The sequence below is a fragment of the Trachurus japonicus genome, chromosome 14, assembly GCF_045865225.1.
Source record: "Trachurus japonicus isolate A0001 chromosome 14, Traja_1.0".
Lineage (NCBI taxonomy): Eukaryota > Metazoa > Chordata > Actinopteri > Carangiformes > Carangidae > Trachurus > Trachurus japonicus.
In genome coordinates, this window is record NC_140920.1 from 9,108,022 (window position 1) to 9,121,620 (window position 13,599).

The following is a 13,599-nucleotide window of genomic DNA, read 5'->3' on the forward strand; positions in this document are numbered from 1 at the left end:
ATTGAGGAGGAAAGTGCAAGGACAGTGCAAATTTGAGATCAAGTAAGATAAAGTACAAACATATAATAAATACATGAGAGGGCAATATACGTAAAAAACACATTGTCAACAACAGTACTAAAAACTACAGCTTCAAGCCAGCTGAACATTCAACAAACTATGGCAGAAGGCACAAAAGACCTAGAATAGCGATTGGTCTTCCTAAGAATATAATATAATCTTTGTAAACTCTACAAAATGTTCACTGAATATGTTTTTTCTCTCTCTTTGTCTTGTTGTCACCCTTAAACCCTGTATTAATGTTGTATACACTTATCCTTGTCTGTATTAATCTCCTGTGTTGTTGTCAATAAAGCAGGACAAAATATATTATTATATATTATTTAGTGAAAAATGTATGATATTCCACCATTTCATCTATATCATATTATTTTTTTATATGGATCATATAGCCTTGTCTGTGACAAGGAATTATTGGTATAAAATACTCAGTATTATCCTATTGCTGGGTAAATATCACATCCATTGTATGTATTTTTTTCTCCAATTGCTCAATTACCAACTGAGGCTGACTGTTGGCTTATACATTATTTCTCTCAGTGATGAGTTATAGTTTTGGAGTACATTTTCCAAAGAAGTTGCGGTAAAAACCATGGTAAAAACTACAACAGTCTATGGTAAAAACAAACCAGCAGGAGTATTTTGACCTACGCGACGTGCCGTAGACGTCTGACGTCATTGTCATCATTCGCTACCACGTCTCCCCTTATCTTGTTGTTTATAGCGAACAGGCAGCTAAGTTAGCTAGCTGGGCTCTTCTACAATGTTCCCTCGGTCATTGCTCACAAATATCACTTCGAGGTACTTATGGTAGGGTACTTTATGTATTTTAACACAGTGTAATACGCAGCGTAGCTTCAGAATAGGCCAAAACCCATACGAAGAGGTAAACAATCGAGCTGCGTACAGCACAGTAACGTTAGATATCCACCATCACTGCTAGTTTCGTCGTCGTCGCTTGTAAATGTAAACAAACTCTTCACTTCGCCATCATGAACTGTCGCTCGGAGGTTCTGGAGGTGACGGTGGAGGCGAGGCAGGTGGAGGAGGCCATGCTGGCTCTGCTCCACACCATCTTACTGCACCGCAGCACCGGGAAGTTTCACTACAAGAAGGAGGGCACCTACTCCATCGGGACCGTGGGGACACTGGACTTCGACTGCGACTTCATCGACTTCACCTTTGTCAGGGTGTCTTCAGAGGAGCTGGACAGGGTGATCAGAAAAGCCGTGTCTGAATTCAAGGTAACTGGTGATTTTATAATAATAGTACGTTTACAAAGTGCTTGACAAAAGCAGCATATAAACAAACCAGAGAAGACAAGTCACAATTTCTGTTTGGGACCTAATCCCTTGTTTTATCTATTTCATTTTGTTCTTTTTCTTCAATGTTGTAGGCTAGTCTATGTGCCTTAGTGTCTTTCTCCCATGTTTTTAGTCCATGTGTTGTGTGTTTGTCTTCCTTGTTTTTAAATCTATGCGTACTACTGTCTACCATCAAATAGGACCACAATGGAAATAAGCCTTTGGACTTTATTGTGTTTTTAATCCTTTTGAACACTTGTCTAATGCTGTTCAATAACGTTTTCAATCAATCAATCAATTCCCACGCGTCCTGGAAAACCTGGTAAATGGTTGACCAATTATCCAGTCATGGAAAACACATGGAAATTGAGAAAAAAGGGTAAAATGTCCTAGAAAAGCTTGAGTTGTCCTGGGAAATTATTTATCACATGGTGACAGCAGCTACCAGAGAGCTCTATTTGACTTTTTCAGACCCCACTAAGAATTTATTTTCCAAAAAGATGTGCCCAGCGAGAAAAGAGAGCTGTTTTAGGTGCAGTTTTAAAACAAAAACAATATGTTTTTGCGTTGTTCTATGATACATTTGTCTTAATTTCTAAGCATGTAAGATATTATTTCATAGATAAGTTAGAGCCACAGACTGCACATCTTTAAATCAAATTTCTTGGGGTGAAAGAAAAGAATAAATATATTTCAAACTGGTTGAATGTACAAAATAAAGTACAACTGTTGAATTACAACTTCTCCAAAGCATGAATGGGACGGGGTGACGTGTATGGCCTAATAATAACATGTCTGTCAGACTGTAGCGGCTGGAAATGTCCTGGAAAAGTCCTGGAAAATGATTTCAAGAAAAGAGTGGGAACCCTGCACATACAAATGTCACAAGCCATACATAGGGGATGGACCGTCCAAGCAAGACCCCAGCAATAAATTAATTAATAAAACTAAGCTGACTCAAATTAAAATGCAGGATGCAGCTAATTAGATACACTAAATAAAAAGGGGGGTATACACACGATAAAAGGAGATCAGATGAGATACGATAAGATGGGATAGAGTAAAACTGTGAGATGAAATGAGGCAATAGTGGAGGGGCAGTGACAGTGAATCTAAAAATAGAATGAGAAATTAAACCAACCAACTACTGTAAGGGGGGTAAGTGTACATTACATGGGGAATAAATATGATAGGAACAAAAGGAAAACAATGAGAAGATGAGAAAAAAAGGGTGTTATTAACTTATTACCTATAAGGCGTGTACAGGCCTGCAATTTCACTGTTGTTATAATTATGTGTTTTGGTCGCAGGATGCTTTGAGCAACACTGGCAGCGATGGCATGGGGCAGATCTCTCTGGAGTTTTACCAGAAGAAGAAGTCCCGCTGGCCTTTTTCCGACGAGTGCATTCCCTGGGAGGTGTGGAGCATCAAGGTCAACGTGGTCAACCTCGCCAACGAGCAGGAGAGACAGATCTGCCGGGAGAAAGTGGGCGAGAAGCTGGGGGAGAAGGTGATCAACGTCGTCGAGGTCATAAATCGTCACGAATACTTGCCAAAGATGCCCACCCAGTCCGAGGTGGACAATGTTTTCGATACGAGCCTCAAAGACGTCCAGCCGTACCTTTACAAGATCACATACCAGATCACTGACTCTCTGGGAACCTCCGTCAGCACCACCATGAGAAGGCTGATTAAAGACACCCTGGCCTTGTGAAAGGAAATTAAATATATGGATGGTTGTATCCCTAACTACATCTAAATCTCTGTCTCTACTCAATAATATGGTTTGTCAGCTCTATTCCTGCTACAATGTGTCACTGTATTCACTTTTCTGACACCTCTGATGGTCTTGCTCGTACCTGAAGATTCTTGATTGTGTATAATTACAAAGATTTTTGCAAATTGTCTTGGCCTACCACAGTAGTGAGTAATATTATAGACCGGTTGTGTTGTTGTTGACAATGTCACATCTGTAAATTATTGTACATTTTTGACAATAAATGTTATAAATTGTAACTGATGAGTCATCGGCAGTCAACTGTGGTTTTAAACTAAAGATTGCATTAGTAAACCTGTCCTCACTTTTGAAATGAGAGCATCAGCAGGGAACAATTAACTCTAAACTTGAGCACATAATAAGATAAAATCAGATTTTTTTTTATGCACGTGTGTTCAAAAGATATGGATGCGTTTGGAAACAGATTTCCTCGTCCATGTGAAAACTTCCTCTCTGCGCACAGTTTCGTGGAGAGTGTGACCTTACACATGGGAAGGGCAGGATTTCCAGCTTGCCATTTTTCCAAATTAACGCAGGCACTTCCTAAGTTCAGTCCTGAGTTTCCAGCCAGAATTTGTCACAGTGGCCCACAGCCTGAAAAACATCCCGCTGGCTCGGGGGTTGTCTGCCAACAGGATCCCGTGTCTCTGTGTGTTTTCATGCGCTCGGTTCCACTGTTAAATTAATAAACAAACTTGGATTTGCTTCACAAGTCACATTGACCAACAACTGGATGTTAATTATCGGTGCTTTACCACTTTGTAAAGGAATGTTTATGCAACAGAATCCAATGACTTAGTAGGTGAGGGATTTGAGTGCATGGCAAAAATGCCCTTTCCTCCCATATCAATTCAAACCCCTTTATATCCATTTTAAAGTACTTACACAATACACGTCAGTTAAAATGGTTTTGCCACAGATTTTTGATGTTTGGTTACATGAATTAAATATAATTTGACATTTAGAGGACATATAAATCTTGAAAATGAATATGGATGAGTAGTTTAAGGATACAGGGTAAGTTCAAGTGTGTAATAATGAATGTTCATTCGATTAAATTCTGTGAAGATTAGTTGTTGAATCAATTAATAGTCTGTTTACAAAAACTAAATCAGCAGCCACTTTGAAAATAATTGTTTTCAGCTAAACCACTAAGCATGAACCGGTTCTAGCTCAACAGATGTTTTTTTTTTTTAATCATATTTTTTTTTATCATCCACCCAAAAAATATTTTCAGCTATCGTTTGGACAGAAGAATACACTGAGGACGTCATCTTGGACTGTTGGAAATCACAGTGAGTACTTTTAACAATCTTCTTATTATTCAGAGTTAGAACTGAACAACCTTGACAGTTTGAAATGTGACAAAGTTAAAAAAAAAAAAAAAAAAAGGTTTAAAGTTTCCAGATTAGACCCACTCTACTAAACACCAATAAATGACCACTGATGATAATATATGTATGTATTCTCCATTGTTACTCTTTATTACAGAAATGAAGCACAAAAACTGTAGAAAAACCTAAACACAAAACAGCTGCAAGTCTCCAAAAGCAACAATAATACAACCAATGCTTATACAAATATTCATTATTGCAGTGAGAGCACAGGAATACTAAAAAGATAAAACTTTCGTTTACTAACAAAATTGGTACAAAATTGAGGATACAAACACTTCCATATACACAATTCTAATCATTTCTGTGAAACTCTGAAAAAGTTTTTCTCACAAGAAATTAAGAGCACTATTATCAACATAAAATCTCTCTGATGAATTTAATATCACACTGCAGCTTGTGTTGCTCATTTGGAGGAAATACATTTCCATAAATTGTGTAGAGCAATATTTAACTCAAACATCTCCCAAATAATTGCTGTCGTAATAATTTATAATTATCTAAATAAACAAGCCAAAGCAGAAGTATACACCTGTACAAGAATAACAACTGTGAAAAAAACTGGAATACAATCAAACACAGTCTTTTAATAATAAATCTTTTGGAAGCAGGAACATTCGCTCACCATTAAAAGTTTTACTTTCTCATGCCTCCTTCTTGACTTTACCACCTCAAAATGCCTGAGTCATTAATCATCTGAAACTCTATTGTGCTTCTGTGTAAAATATGACAAAATATTTTAATGTTGCATAAGGCCATCAAAGCACTGTAAAGCTTGGTTAATTCCCACATGTTTAATTGCACAAATCTATCAGTGTATGAGTATTTACATAACACTGGTACTGCACCGGGGCGACTTAGTGAATCAGGAATTATCGGTCTAAAATACACACTTTAAAATTGAGGCTTTATTTCAGTTTAGCCACAAATTACATTTCTATACTGCAGTGTGCCTTTAGAAAGAAACTTGCTTTATTTGGGGTTCATTCCTAGCAGCTGATGTGATGCCAAATACTTGCATGTTTAGGACACTATCCAATTAAACAAAGCACATAATCTTTGATAGTAATTTTCCTGGTTGCTGGGCTGCAGCACCTTTTACAAATTATTTTTTTCAGCAGTATTTGGCAAGGTCGTATTCATCGCCCTGTGAGAGAAAACACCTTCTCAACTCCTATGAGTGATTCTATGATCTCATTCACCTGTGAATTTGTAGAATGATTCACCAAGCTAACAATTAGGAAGAAACAGAAAGGTGACAAATTAAAGGAAAAACAAGGATGACATTGAAAGAGCGATAATTGTCGAGGCGGGAGCTTCAGTCACACAAAGTGCTCAACCTGTGTGTGTTTCAACAGTGACTCTAGTTGACATCTGTGTTAAATCTGTGGGAAATACGTCAGTCAATGAGGAATCGCGGTCGACTCGAAAGCACACACGTGGTGACGATGGTGCTTTCTCAGGTGACTGGGTATAGGTCACACTCACTACAGGATGTTTCCAAACTGTGTCAACAACAATCTGTCGACAATTACATACTAGAGAGGGATGTCATCGTAAGGGCTGCAGTGCATAAACCTCTCATTACAAAGAAAGAAAAAAAAAGCACATTTGTAAGTTCATTCGTGCAAAAAGAACCCAGACTCTCTGGTCTACAGAGATGTGGGGGGAAAAAGAAAAAGAAAAAAGTTATCGGGTCTGATGAGTCACCATATTCTTCACCAGATTCCCCACCCTCACCACATGAAGGAGTATCTCGAGGAGAGCTCAGAGACTTGGAGAATCAATGCCATGAAGCACTGGAGCTGTTCTCGTGGCCCATGGTGGTGCAACATCTTACTAAGAGACACTTTGTCTTTTCCTTCAATTTGTCACCAATGTGTAAATCATAGTTATAGAGTGAAGAGTGTTAGCAGTTAAAAGATAAAACCACCGGTATCCAAAGTGAGTTTGATGTGCAGTTTCTGTTAGAACTTCATGTATTATATTATACTGAAGGTCTTATTTAATTAGTTTGATACTCAGATTTTAACGGATTGCCAAGTTTGAAGAAACAAAGTGAATGCCATTAGGCCTAGTGATCATTTTCAGTTCTGCAGCCGAACACTTCAGTTATGGAAACGTAAAGATCCATCAAACGTTTGGACTAAACTGCCCTATCACAGAATCAAACTGTCAAACAAAGTGCATATTGAATACATTGTTGAGGCCACCAATATTATCTTAAGGGATCACTCACTCACGTCAACAGATAGATCTGATACAAAAGCAAAAAGCACTAATAATCTCTAATTCAACTGCAGCCTCCAATAGTTTAAAGCACTTTTTCCACATTGAGAAAACAAAGTATATAGTTGTACCTTGGTTTTCACTTGAGGGCTAAAACTCTGTACTTTGTTTTCTCACACCTAGATAGATAAATACAAGTAGACAATTAAAAAGCAGTTTAGAATAGATAAATGCTTATCAATCATTTTGAAAAGGAAAATAAACCATTTGTAATCATCTCTCATCTAAGAGAGGAATCTAGCACTTGATTGCACATTCACGTTTACACCTCAATTGAACATGGCCACATTAATATATGACATTGGAGGCAAGCGAATAAGCTATACATTCAAAGTCTTCCTTGTGTAGGCTGAGGTGTGTTTATATACTATAATATTAAGTTTTTTTTTTGTCTCTGAAGAGAAATGCACTGCTGTAACTTGGTGTGATGATGCTTACATGTGGCTGTGACTCTGCTCGTGGCTCCAGAGGCTGAAGGCCGTCTTGAAGGTCCTGTGGCAGAGTTTGCACATGTACTGCCTCTTGAACGTCAGCGCAGAGAGAGACGGTGCGTGGTAAAAGAGCGTGTCTGATTCCTGAGGGCCACCGGGGTTCTCCATGCTGTTCGACCTCGACAGAGGGCTGTGGCCGCCGCTCGGTTGCTGCTCTGCTTCCGACGGCCTCTTCATCTTGCTCGCTGCCGTGGACGCTGACGAGCTGCAGGGCTCTGGGCTGCTGCACTCCTCGGGCATCACTGCTGCTGCTGCTGCTGTGACCGGCGGCACCGCTGTCTGGGTGGATTTGAACGTGGCGGCCTGCGGCGGGGAGCGACGGTCAGAGTTCTGCGGGGTCGTGGGAGGGGAGGGAGACAGAGGCGAGGGGTGTCTGTCGATCTCTTTGGCTCCAGGTTCGCTCGCCGACATGTGGGACTGGAAGTGGCTCCAAAGGCGGAAGTTGGTCCTGAAGGCTTTGTTGCAGATGTGACAGATGAACGGTTTGATGTGGCATAGCAGCTCCTGGTGTCGCTCCAGGTCTTTGCGAGAGCTGAAGAGGTTTCCGCATTTCTCGCACGGCCACACGCCGGCTTCCTCGGACCCGGATTTGGCAGACTCTGCGTTTTCCATCTCGCTCACAGCCTCCTCCACGGGCTCTTCCTTAACCACCAGCTTGCCGTGGTGGTGGTGATGATGATGATGATGACCCATGCTCAGGTCCTCAGGCACATAAGACGAGGAGTCCTCTGAGTCGTACATGGGTGGACCCGAGGAGTCGCTGTAGCTGATGTTCTCCCTGGAGCTCCCGGCCGCCAGAGGCTCGTCGCTGTAATGGTCCTCTCCTCTGATGAGCATCTCGGACGCCTCCTCCTCCTCCTCGTTGTTCTCCTGTTGCCTCAGGTGAATCTGCTCCTTAACAGTCATCATGTTGTGGTTGTGGACCTCCACCTGGTGGCGCCATATGCTGAAGGAGGATTTGAAGGTCCGCATGCACTCCAGGCACGTCAGTTTCTTGTACTTACAGTGCGCCTCGTGGTCCCTCTTCACGGTCGGGCTGGAGAAGCGGAGGCCACAGTAAGGACACACGGTCGCATGTCGGCAGCCCCGCTCGTGATCCCCCTGCTCAAAGAGCGACGACAGCTTCGTGTTGCACAGTCTGCAGGAGTAAACACCAGCGTCTGTGGTCTTCTGTTGACTGATCTCATCCTGTTCCTGGTAGTGGATGTCCTCACTTGCCGTTTCCTGGTTAGGTTTTTCTGCAGGATGCGTCCGTAAATGCTGCCTGTACTGAGACTGGAACACAAATACTTTCCCACAGTACGGACAAATAAAGCTGGGCCGGGATCTCTTCTTGGTAAGCATGGGAGACTGCAAGCCCTGCTTATTCCTCTTTAGCTTCCAAAGCAAGGCTTTCTTTATTTCTCTCTCTCGCACAATATCTATTAACTTCTTTTGAAATTTCTCATCCAGCACGGAGGAGCTGGAGGATGAAGCCGGGTTTTGCACTACACCATGCTGAGTTTGGCAGTGTGTCCACACTTTGAAGTTGGTATGGAAGCGCTTGTGGCAGATGTCGCAAGCATACGGCTTTTCTGGGTTGTGATACATATTTACATGACGATGTAGTCCAGCGCTGGACCTGAAAACTTTTAAACAGTTCCAGCATTTAAAAATCTTGTTCTGAGACAGGTCCTCGCTGTTGTCATTAGAGTCACTGTTGGCACTCTGAGGTACTGTTCCTGACATCTTCCCATCTAGAGAGAGGCTATGGTCTTTAAATAATTTGCTCTTCTTGAACGGGTACCTTCTGTTGTCGGACCTCTCCTTTCTCTTCCCCGGAGGATTGAAGTCTAGCCGGGAACCTTGCTCATAATTTGTTTGCAAGTCTTTAAGATTGACCGGCAAAGCGTCTCCCACTGTGATTCGAATAATGTCCATGGGGTCAGCGAGCGGACTGCTCGGCTCGGCTTTCACGCTGACCTCCCCTTCTACCTGAGTTTCTTCATCATACCTGCTGGAGTACTTTGGCCTGAGAACCAGAGGAGATGTCATTTTTGAATTGCCGTTTTGAGCGGATGATCCCGGCCCGCACGCTTTTGATGCCATTTTAACCACCGACTGTTCTCGGTTTTGCAGTTCCTTGAGCTCCAGTGTGGGGGAGAAGACGGGGACGGGGCTGTCCATGGATAACGATCTCCGGAGCAGGCTTTTTATGAGCGGCCCGCTCCTGTCAATGGTCTGGCTTGGCTCACTGGCCTGACCCTGAAAGGGCACTTTGGTGTGATACTGCTGCTCCTGCTCCTCGTTCTCCTCTCTAGTGTCCTGGTCGGCTTCAGAGTGCATCCTGATGTGCTGCTGCATTTCAGCATCGCTGAAAGACACCGACGATGTCAGCTGAGGCCTGACAGATGTGATGTGTGAGGAATTCCCTTTTAATATGGATGTGTATGGATAGGTGGACTTCCTTTCAGCAGCTTCACTCAGCTCTGATGATTTCCTGCTGGTGGACTCTGAGTTCCTGATTGTTTCATGTGAGTTTACTTCTGACGGCGGCTGAGCTGACTCCCGGGCAGAGTGGGGAGATGATGATGATGTCTCTGATGTTTTTCTCTGATAATTTGAGCGAGAGGGATGGGCTGTGTCATTCCGGACCTGACAAACAATGACACTCCTTGTCTGGACATCATTCTCGTCCTCCTCTGAGAACGAAAGCCTTTTTCTAGACACACAGTAGGAAGCGTGTGGTCGTGCTGACACGATGTTGGTGAGGAAAGGGATTCCAAGGCTGTAGCCCAGCTCCTGAATGGCTGCCAGGCTTCCTTTGTCCACAAAGAGCGAGGAGGAGTAGATGTAGTTCAGAACTATCTCGAATGCATCGGCCTCACAGAAGTCCAGGTTGACAACTTTCAGGGACTCGGCATCCATCCGCGTGAACAGGGACTGGAAATACTCACTGCTGGCAGCCAGAACACTCTTATGGGCCTGGTACCTCTGGTCTGCCACAACCAGGACCACGTCACACATCTGGCCCCGCAGCCGCTGCTCATTGAGACCCCCAAACACTGAGAGGGCATGGGAGGGGTTGCTGTAATGCACAAGGCTCTCCATGGCTGAAAGACAAGGAGACAGGATAAGATTTTAATGCGGGGATGTAAATACAAAGATGATCATTAAATATGCACACTAACAGCCAAGTTTACATGCAGACTGAAACTCCCACACAAAATCTATTGCTCTATATTGAATGTAGGTTTGTGTCTGTTGTAATTTGTCAGAGCACTCACAGTATAGTTGCCAACCTCTAAATTGTCCATAAAATAAACATTATTATCATACCAGTAGGCGATGTAGCTTTTAATTATGATCTATCCTACTTTAGCTCAAAACACAATGTTTCAAGGCACAGTTATGATGCTATTAATTAATCATTGAGCAAAAGAATAGTAAACACAACCAAAAATTGAGTATTTCATCATCAAACATGACTTCAAACCACATCATAATTCTCTATTTTCTGAAAAGTGAATAAATCTTTTGGGTATGCACTGTTTCTGAAATATTGTGATGCCTTTTCATTATTTTTCTCACATTTTATGGTCCAAATTATAAATAAAGCTAAATAATTCAAACTATTCTAATAAAGAAAATACATCTGTCATATTAATAATCAGAAAAAGGTATGGAAACTTAGCTTTGTCAAGTCACAGAGGGGGACCATCCACTTACATTTCTACACTAAAATGTCATACACTACTTTCTATATATATCCTGCATTAGCAAACATCCTCCCTGTGTAAAGCTGTAAAAATAAATATGCATGATATCATTGTTACACTGCAACATGCACCAAGTTGTCAGTAATACAGTGTGGGCAGACCTGAATAAAATTAACACAGTCTAATCCAGCAGCCATCATATAAATCCTGTGTTCAAAGTGATCAATATGTTCAGCTGTGGTGGTGCTGTGATGCTGATGAAAGAAACTGCATGAGCTATAAGTAGGTGAATTATCAATACATTGTTGCTGCTGTTGTTGTTATGTTGCATGACTCTTGTACACAGCATAATGCATTTACTGCTTCTCACAATATCCTTAAACACTGCATGATAGCCCTATGTTAGAGGGACTTCTGTAATTAAGTTTTCTATAATTAAGAACATTTCTCGTTTTTGCTCACAATGCACGTTTATTTTGAAAAGTGTGACCGGAAGGCGTGTTACTTGTGTTCACAACATTGCTGTAATCGCTTCACCACACCACACCACACCACACAGGCACAAGCTGCTTCATTCATTCATCAAAAAAAACAATAAACTAACGAGCGAGCAGCCCATGCAGTGGCCTGTCTTGTCTTGGCCAAAACTTGAGGTTCACATTAAGAGAGCAGGGGACAGTCTAGATGGCGTCAGTTTTCTTTTCTATGAGGAAGTCGAGCGAGGCGTTCAGCAGCATTAGATCATCCATAAGACGTGGCTTCAGTTTCTTTCTCTCTCATGATGACTGACTAATAGATAACTTCTCCTGCCGAAAATGTCGCTTTCGGATTTGAAAACCCTCCCGTCTCTTTTATTATTTTTCTGTGAGTTAATAGGCTAATGAACCATAAAGGCACTGTTCCGGTATAGGCTATTATAATAGGCTATAATAGACTATAACCACCGTTTTAACGTGACCGTGGTGGCTCAACAACGAGAGGGAGATGGGGGAAAAAAAGTTGAGCGCGTTTCAATGGACTCTACCGCGGTAATCCCGGAATGAAAACACAGCGGCTGCAGGCGGACGGAGAGCCCCGGTGGGAGTGTGAGTGTGAGGGGGGCAGTGAATTATTATAACCGCTTTCCTTTCCTTTCCTTTCCCTGGTTGAAGAAGTGAGGTGTAATGTTGTGGTTCTTTTATTTATTTACCTTATTTACCTGACACGGCGGCGCAATTAGTGGCTGCGAAACAGGTTGTAGCTGGTCAGTTTTTTTTCTTTCTGTTTTTTTTTTTTTTTGCAACACACACACAGTCCCCCCTTTTCGAGTTACGTCAGGGAGGAAAAGGAAAAAGCTTCTCCTTTAACAGCTAGTACTCCTCCAACTATGTTTCTACCTCCGCCGCTGCTCGTTTTTTGGGGTTTTTTAAACCTTATAACTTTCGTATTCTCGTCCACACTTACCCTACACGTCGTCAACACGGTGTTTCCTCCACCCCGCGACGAGACTTTTTATTCAGTGTTGTGTAGGTTTCTGCGCGCTCGTCGTGATCATACAGCTTACGGTCGTGATTCCATCCATCTTGAATTTGACGTCATCCCACACCAGGGATGAGGTCATTGCAAAGAACGCTCGTCACGTGCGCCGCGCTCCGATTGGCTGGTCAAAGAGCAGGGGGGGCGGGGCGAACGGAAGACTTGACACTGAGGCTAATTTAAAGGGATAGGTCATATTTTTTCGTTTTACATGCCAGAATCCATGTTTAGGTTTTTTTTTTTTTTACGAGGCCAAGGAGGATAATTATGGTAATTATATGAAGTTATTTGATCCTCAACACTGTAACTGACAGTGTATGTAAGAATTATTCTGCAATTATTTCTAAGTATCTAGTTAAATTTAAAATTAAGTAGCCTGTAATGGGGTTGGAAACTTAGTCATGTAATATTATTGTAAACAGCACAGGGGTGAAGACTTGAGTGGTGACTTCACACTGAAAGTAAACTAAATATTTATAGGGGTGAATGATTTGAGGGCTATTTTAGTGAAGAAAAATACACATGTTTTAAGACAAATTACTAACTTCCTATCTATCTATCTATCTATCTATCTATCTATCTATCTATCTATCTATCTATCTATCTATCTATCTATCTATCTATCTATCTATCTATCTATCTATCTATCTATTTCATTTCATTTCACAAGCTTTATTAGCATGACTGTCATTCATCAACACTGCCATAAGCGTTCCAGTGTAAATGTGCCGGACATAGCACAACTGCTAAATTTCTATCTAGTCCCATCTATCTAAAAGACATAAACACATCTATCTATCTATCTATCTATCTATCTATCTATCTATCTATCTATCTATCTATCTATCTATCTATCTATCTATCTATCTATCTATCTATCTATCTATCTATCTATCTCTTGATACACATTCATATACTTGTTTGCATGTACCTACAGGCCCACTCCTAACCCCAATGAAACTAATTACCGGTAGGTCTTTGACTGAATGGAAGTCACTACAGCATGGCAGTAGATTTGTGTCATTACTGGCATCCAGTGGGGAATCGTTGCCATGTTTGTTTAGCCTACA

At 41.6% G+C, this 13,599-nt stretch overlaps 2 protein-coding genes across 2 annotated transcripts; one reads left to right on the forward strand and one right to left on the reverse strand.

Annotated features, from left to right (window-relative positions):
- Positions 1-679: 679 nt before the first annotated feature.
- Positions 680-3,692, forward strand: atg101 (autophagy related 101). Its single transcript, XM_085797330.1, has 2 exons — positions 680-1,304; positions 2,675-3,692. The coding sequence occupies exons 1-2, from the start codon at positions 1,053-1,055 to the stop codon at positions 3,077-3,079; spliced, it is 657 nt and encodes a 218-aa protein (XP_085653456.1). The 5' UTR covers positions 680-1,052; the 3' UTR covers positions 3,080-3,692.
- A 1,939-nt stretch (positions 3,693-5,631) lies between these two features.
- Positions 5,632-12,602, reverse strand: zbtb21 (zinc finger and BTB domain containing 21). The gene is made up of 2 exons (XM_085797331.1): positions 12,458-12,602; positions 5,632-10,408 (listed from the first exon to the last, which is right to left on the reverse strand). Exon 2 carries the CDS (start codon positions 10,404-10,406, stop codon positions 7,260-7,262), a length of 3,147 nt encoding a protein of 1,048 aa, XP_085653457.1. The 5' UTR covers positions 10,407-10,408; positions 12,458-12,602; the 3' UTR covers positions 5,632-7,259.
- Between the last annotated feature and the right edge of the window lie 997 nt (positions 12,603-13,599).